The following is an 8156-nucleotide window of genomic DNA, read 5'->3' as shown; positions in this document are numbered from 1 at the left end:
AAAAACCACAGTATTTTCTCCACTCAGATTTGCAAAGAAGGGATGAGAGGGTATGCTAAGTGACTTTATCTATAATACAGAGGAGCCACAGGGCAACCATAAATTGGGCCTTCAAGGAGCTACTTCTGCATGAGGGCTGAAGGGAAGGAACTCCAGGACCTGGTCTGGAAGATGCTGTGTCAATGCTGCCTTTTTGAACGGTTACAGGTTACTGTGGTCAGCCTCTGATGGGTAGCTCATGAGGAACTGCCATCAGGTTGTACTTTCCTTCTTTTTCTTCAGGGAACCTTTCAGCTTTCGCCACAGACTATCTTTCCTCTTCATCTTCTTCTCTACCATGGGCAGTGAAGACTCTTTCCTTCGGATTTCCCTCACTAGTCCATGAAAGACATCATCAATGTAGAAGCGGAGAGCAGCTGAAGTCTCAAAAAAGGAGCAGGAGTATTCTCTGGCTAAGCTCATTCCTTCTTCAGTTGAGACCTAGATGGAAAAGAAAAGTCCATAAATGTTGCCTAATGCACCGAGCGTGAATCAACATGAGAACATCACAGTATATGTAGTCTGACTTTGGATACTGCAAATCACCGACCTTTAATTTTACAGGAAAGTATTCTAACAGTACCCCTACAGAGAAGATTCAAGAGCAAAAGGATCAGACTGAATCCATGAGGTGTTTGAACAGAGCATACTGGCAATATTCATGTTGTCAGGTATATTATTTCCCTAATTCTGATGCATCGATTTTCCCCATGCATTTCCATTCTTTAGGGCAGTAATCCTGTACAGTTTGATAGTGCTGGTACCTTTATTACACAGACTGGAATGGATAGCCAAAAAGACTTACATAGAATTAAGGTCCTAGAAAATCCCTGTTCAGCATTAACCTAATCCTGGAGGCAACTTGACTCTTTAAGCACACCAGCTTTCATACCTCAAGAATTTTCAGTCACATTAATTTCTGAGCACGCCTTTAAGTGTTTTGGTCTTGGCAGGCCTGTAATCCTAACACTTAGCTCATGCCTGAGCTGTACAAAGATCCAAAATCTATTTGTTTTTCAGCTCATCTTCTCTGAGTGGCTCCGTGTACTTATTGTTCTCAGAGAACATGGAGGAAATGCATCTTTGTATTTTGAGGAATCGCCATGAATCTAGAGGGAACCAAGGGAGCTCTTTTTTAATTTGCCTGAATTTTGAAACAGGGATCCTATTCCTAAAATTTCCATGTTGGCTACCTCTTGGCATTTGACTTGCCAGCCTGCTAAATGGAAGGGTGCTCAGCATGCTGATTAATGTGTGGTTTAAATAGAGTTTAAATGCTTACCATAAGGGGTACCACTGCCTATCACTTAAGGTACTTTTTGCATTTTGGGAGCTCATCCAGTAACATGTAGCAAGTCTGCAGCAAAACGAGGAGCAAACCCTATGAGCCTCTAAATATTAAGCTAGCTTTCCAGCCAGTAGACTATCCTTTCTTTTCAGGATTTGAACATAAAACTGAATGAATGAAGTGTATGACTGAAATGTATGGTGTATATTCGAATTCTAGGTCAGAAATTTCAGCTTTTGTTTTTATTTGTATTTGGATATCATGATTTATTCAAGTAACTTTCCAACCATCTGGATAAAAAGGCAAAAAAGTACTTTAAGACAGCCTTGTGAAAGGCTACATAATAGGCTATGAAAAGTCTCCGTTGCTACTGTCTACCACAAGACTAATCTTGTTTTTTTTTTTCTTATTTCTACCTTCATGCACCGAATGTGTCATTTATGATTATCAGGGAAATAAACCCTGAGGTTTCAAGATACAAACAAACTTTCTTATACCTACCATGAGAAAAATGCCTTTTATGATAAAGTTATGACATCACCATGCATTTTTTGTACCTGTCTATAAAGCTGGACACAATGAGAAACAGGATTTTGGTTGAAACAGAAAATCAGTTCTTTCCAGCCTGGAGGTAAATCTGCACCAAGCATGTACCCGCATAGCACAGACCACAGAATTCCTCCCCATCGCCTTTGCAGTGAGTCACAAACTTTGTAATATTAGTAGGATCATTCTTCTATGTTACAGGTATAATCTTAATTTAATTAGGAATATTTTAAGGGTAAGCAGGGAGGTTGTATGCCAACCTGAATAATACTCACTGACACAATGAAAGATTGTTACCGCTTTCCAACTGCTATAATTGCCAACCTTTAGCAAAAGGAGATGGGTAGCAATATGGTCCTTGTTTTTCTCTGGGCAGCTGTGTAAGCAAAATGCGTGATTCAATATGTCTATTGGGCACCATTGAGAAATTGATTGTCTGGATAGAAGACTATTTTGGTCTATTTTGGACTTTATAATCATTTTTTTTTTTCCTTGCTATGCTTTGCTTGAGCTGTAGGAGGATTTTTTATTTTATTTTGTTAAAGACTGCAGTTCTGAGCAAACAATTACACAGAGCTGTAGTTTCAGTGAAGATTTTATACATTCATTACCTAAAAGGAAAAAAAAATGCACATAAATTGAAACATCCTTATGTTAAAGAATGGTAAGGCTGTAAATATAATTAGGATGCAAGCACAGCAATACTCAAATATAAAAAAATTGCTCTTCCCTTTGCTCTGTGGTTTTTTAGTCTTTGCCTGTCTGATTCCTCCTTCCTTCCACTCTTTTTTTTTTTTTTCCTCTTTTCTAGGATCAAAAATATGTTTTCTCCCACCTGCAAGGAAGAACAATTGCAGAGAAGACATGCTATGCTCCGTAATAAAAAAAGACTGCTAAGAGCTGGAAGAACTGGAGAATACTCAGGAGAAATAAATTGCACAGAAAAACTTCCTCCCAGTCTCTATGTGGCTGGGGGCTTGTAACTTGGCCAAATTTGGCTGGATTTCTGTAAAAAGCAGCAAAAGTTTGGTTTTGGACTTGTTTCCTACCAAATTACAGAGACAACATTAAAGTTATTAATGGCAATAGTTCATTTCAAAGTATGGTATTTTTCTTAAATCTTGCCCTCAGGAACTGATTAACTGCTTTGGTGAAATTTTATGAACTAATTCAGCATGAGGAAAACACCTGGCACAAAAAATTTCAGGATGTTTAGTTGAAGTTTTTCAGCTTCAAGGCTGAAAACAGACTTCTCTGAAATCTAATGCTGTCATAAGTACCACTACTGCTTCCAGCACCAATGAAAATATAGCTATAGTAACTTAATTAATCTGTTTGCTGAAGAAACTGTAAATATAGAGAGATGTCTAGAAGAAAAACAGACATTTTTCTTTTGGTTCATATTTCGGTCAAGAGGCTAAACACCTATGGAATAAGAAACAAGGGATAAAGCCCTTGATGAGGTCACTGACACCCACATAATTCCAGGGATTTACCTTGTTCCCATCTTATTGCCAGAAGAGAAACTATATCATACAAATCCATCCCAGATCTGCACAGCTCAGGGACTTGTTGACAAATTGCAGCTTCCGCGGGTCTGGATCAGCGGAAGATATGATCTGTCAGCGTGACACGGACAGACAGGTCAGGGAGCAAGGTCATTCTATTGAATATATATCTGAGAAGCAGAGTTTTATGTCTCATCTTTAGAGTAACCCTCCGTGATTGAATCTGGCATTGTTTCCCAGAGTAGAGTTCTGGTTATATTCATTCCAATTTAACTTGTTTCTTTGCTGGTAAACCTTAAGAAGGGAATGAAGGAGGAAGACTGGTGTAATGAAGATATTGAAAAATGAAAATTTAGGAGCTGGCAGAAGCTTCCTGAGTTTAATCCAAACTTTAAAAACTGTGATTGTCTGGGAGGGGTTTAGATCAAGACTTACAGAAGCAGGGCACGAAGCTTGCAGTATAACCAAAGAGCAAGATCCCCCAGAAGGTCAAGTCCATAAAATGGGCAATGAAGCCTCATGAGCATGATGTGTGAGCCCCAGGAAAAAAAGTCTTTTCACATCTTCCTTGCAAAGTGCATGGTTCTGAGTGCCCATTTGGACACATGTGAGTTGAGAGGGAAGATATACCAGTTACGACAGCATGTGGACTGTGGATAGCACATGGGACTGTAGGCTGAATTTGGGAGTTTTTCATCTCCGGATAGTTCAGGGCAGCTGGAACGCAGCACAGCTTCATGCAGTCAGGAATTATTCACTGGCTACAAACCGCATTTTATAGCATTAAGATTCTGTTTGTGGCTTTTGCAAACCTCCTTTGGAAAATTACAAGTAAGATTAAATGCAATGCTGACAGCCTGTGAAAGCCATGATGGATGAGCTGCCATCTTTAAGACAGCTAGTTCCCCACTAAGGTCAGCTCCTGCACAACCGAAAGGAGAGCACAAAGCTACCTGGGCTGGATGGTGGGTGGGGAGACACTGGCAATCATTGGCCCCCATAGGCAGAACATAAAAATATCTGGATCGGAGAAGGAAATTGCAAAGAAACTAAACAGATCAATAATCTACTTCTGCCCTTGGACTGTCATTAGCCGACAAATCTCCATCAAGATGAGACTATTTTGTGTTCGGCTTTGTCTCTCCTTTGGTCAAGGCAGCAACAGAAGCATCCCAAAGTAGATTTCATTGACAGAGATTGTATTAGTAGAGTCAACAGCATCACCTTGGGTGAGCCAGTGGTGGCCTTCATGCAGGAAAGCAAGGCATTTCCATTTGTGCATCTCATCCCTGCAACAGCATGGTCTACTTGAGATGGCTTTTGCAGCTTTCCCCCTGTGATTTGGACCTCCAGGTTGCCACAGAGAGGTCTGGAGGCTGTAGGTGGAGTGCTAAGAGTTGCAAGGATTCTCCTAAATTTTTTGTTACAGACTTCCACTCTAGCAGTCCTCATTAACTTTGTAATGGGAAACAGTGTAATAGTTATAGATCCAAAAGCTTCGTTCTGTGAATTTTTTTTGCTGAAGACACAAGGTCTTGATCACTAATCAGAGACAGAAGGGAACACATGTTGCTGAACAGAGTGCTCATCTAAATCCCACTGAGGCTAGTAGGAGGAATTCCAGTGGTTTTTGATCAAACTCTGTATTTTTGACAAGCAATAGTTTATGTGAGCTGTAAACAAAAGATAACTCTTTAAGAACATAGGAGGAGGGATGCAACATCTTGAGCAGCCTTTTTTGTACCACAGCAAATAATAAGAGGAGTAGGAAAAGCCACGAGTCCTCTGAATGATGTCTAGGAAAGATCCACGTCTCTTCCCTTCATCTCCAGTGGATTTTTTCTGCTTCCCGACAGGCCCTTTTGCAGAAAACAAGCAACCAGATGCCAGGTTGTGTATTAGCACCTGGATATCAGTTTAGAGACAGGCAGGCAATCCGAAAGAATCCGCACAAATGTTCACATGCCTTCACAGTCCATTCCCTCAGCATTTCAGAACAAACATCATCAGCTTTTGGTACAGGCGCAAACCTATAATATGCCACAGGAAAAAACTGGAGAGATCAAAGGTATTGACAATTTCCTAGGTCTCCAATAAGCAAATTTGCCAAGAGAAAAAGAGAATAATCTCATGGGTCTAGAAAGTGAATGTCATCCTGGACAACAAAAAGCAAAAAATGGGTATTGCCTATCTGACATGAACAATAATTTTATTGATCCCAGCACTGATCACTGAGTTTATGCCGAAGGCACTCCTACACAACACCTGCAAGATTTCTCATTAATGACGAACAACAACCAGGACTGACCAATTTTCACTAGTCTCAGTTCATCACTTTATGTCTAAGGTACCAGGAAGAAATTAAGTGGTTCCTGGCCACCCAGCACTGACAAGCATCAGGGACCTTCCCAGTAGTCTGGACAGGGATAAGCTCTGTATTTTGATAGATGGGAATGGGTCCAGCGAAGGCTGAACTGAGCATTCCTATATTGCCACCTGGCCTTCCTAGAGCCAAAGGCTTTCACTGGAAGCATTTGATTCCTGTTTTGAGAAACATGCAACCCGATCCACTAACCTAAAAACAGCTCTATTATATCTATGTCATTTTTGACAGTTATTCATTTTTTCCTTGGACAAGTGTTGTATCAACAAGCATGGTGGCAGAGACTTTCTACAGGCTGGTATAAGGGTCTGTCCAAGTGTGAAATGCTATTTTTCAGGTCAAAGCTCAAATACTCGGATATTACAGCAGTGGTTGGGGTTGAAAACCTGAGCAGAACCAGATAAAACAGAAAAATCAATCTTTCTGTCTTTTTAAGACAAGCAGCGCTATTGCTGCATCACATAATATTTGTCATGGAATATTTTTTTAAAAGAAGAAAAAAATGTTCCAAGCCCTTTTACCCTTCTTCTCTTTCTTCAGATATTTACATTTATAAATTGCCCATCATATTCTTGCCACTGAGCAATGACATCCCTGAAAGGAGGGGAAAAAACAAGATCAAGTGGAAATCAATGCAGGTTGAAAGAAATGTTGACGTCTAGGCTTTGTGGGTAACCAGTGTTTCCTCTCTGTGGCCAGACATTCAATATGACTATGTTTCAGGTCTAAACAAAGGCACAGTAAATGCAAAAGTAAAACAAAAATCCTTGGTGTTAAAATCTCCAGTTCCATCTCCCTCAACAGAAACTTTATATTTTGTTTCAGAATTTTAAATGAATTTTAAAGTGTATTATTGTTTAAAAATATAATGTTGAAACTTCTCCTTCTGCAAACAAACATTTTAGTCTTTATGTCTGATCACATTTGCAAATGTATATACTGCAGTTACCAATTTGATTTGGCCAAGATTCCACTAGAATTCCCAACTAGTTTCTGCTGACACAAGCCAGCATTTTTCATTCAAACCAAACATGTGCACCTTATTTTTTTCCTCAGTCTATTGGGAAGCAGACACTTCTTTTCAACAGCCTGAGCAGCAAATGAGTAACACACTGCAGAAATGTGAGAGGAAAATTTCATGTCAACACCATTACTCTTAAATTCATTTGGAAGTCTTCAGGAGTAATTAGTTGAACAAACCTTACTCCGACTTCATGGCAGGCAATTCTGCAGGCTCAGCTCTGCTGGTTTTCTAGATTACAAGGCCAGATGAGATGAAAGCTGCCATACAATTAATCGTTATTGTGAGAGTATTGCAATTAGTTCTGTTCCTCTTTCTCCCTCCCCAGAGTTACATGAAAGCTGGTGTCTTATGGGTTTTCCGTGTTTTCCTTCCTGCCTCGCCACTCTGTGATACTTTTTACTGGTTTCACACTTAAGAATTATTGGTGACCAGAATGGGGTCTATCATGAATGGCCATGGGAGTAGACAGGATTAGAAGACTGGGCCAAAGAGTAGATGTGGCCTTGCTGTGTGAACTTATGCCCTGACAGATACCATGGAAGTAGCACATGGCACAGTACTACACATCTCATGTCCTCAGCTGTTCCAACCTCTGAAGGCACTTGCATTACAGAGGCTCAGATATTCTTTCCCTTCCCCTCGTAACCTGGCCTTTGCATTTGGACAGGGAGGAAAATGCGGTTTTAGCAATGCAGAAAATAATAGGATTATCTGGGCTTTCTGTGATGAGCTTTGTGTCTTATTTTTAGGGGGTGGAGGATGGAGAGTGTGGGATTGTAAAACTAACTTGCCTATTTTTTAAAATATATATTAGTCTTGAGAAAAAAATAAATTTCTAGACAAAACTGGAGAGATTCATCTATCCCAAATTATGCACTTCTCACCTGGTTAGTCACTAAGGCAGGACATGAAACACAGCTTAAACTCTCTGTTCTGTGCCAGGAAGAATCATACTCTCATTCGATCCAAGGGAACTGCAAATTGTTGGGAGCTGGGCAAGTAATCTGATGAAGCATGACCGAACACTTGTTCTTATGCTCTTCGCTATTGACCACTGTTAGATTAGACTGACATTTCCTCTGACCTGCTATGGTCATTGCTACACTCTTATATGAAAAATTTAAGCTATTCCTAGCTATTTCATTAAATACATCTGTCTCACTCTTTTTCATATGAAAAAAATTCTAGATCCAATGCTAATTCACACTTGAATATTTTCTAGAGATTTTTAGCATCTTTTGTGATGGAGTTACTGCCCAACATGGATTTCTGTCTAGTCTTTCTCTTCCTGTTGATTTTTTTTTTTTTTCCCCACACTTTGGATCCACAGTATCCTTGTAACACAGGAGCTATGCCACCAGGTAATTT

The 8156-nt window shown here is 39.9% G+C and overlaps 1 protein-coding gene across 1 annotated transcript in view; it reads right to left on the bottom strand.

Moving 5' to 3' along the window:
• Positions 1-252: 252 nt before the first annotated feature.
• RIT2 (Ras-like without CAAX 2) overlaps positions 253-8156 on the bottom strand; it is a 187976-nt gene continuing 180072 nt past the window's right edge. Inside the window, exon 5 of the mRNA XM_009331536.1 lies at positions 253-480. Within this exon, the coding sequence (XP_009329811.1) occupies positions 253-480 (228 nt within the window). The remainder of the gene's footprint in view (positions 481-8156) is intronic.

This window comes from Pygoscelis adeliae, unplaced genomic scaffold, assembly GCF_000699105.1.
Source record: "Pygoscelis adeliae isolate BGI_AS28 unplaced genomic scaffold, ASM69910v1 Scaffold68, whole genome shotgun sequence".
In the NCBI taxonomy this organism is placed as follows: Eukaryota; Metazoa; Chordata; class Aves; order Sphenisciformes; family Spheniscidae; genus Pygoscelis; species Pygoscelis adeliae.
This window is presented reverse-complemented; position numbering and strand designations above follow the sequence as displayed.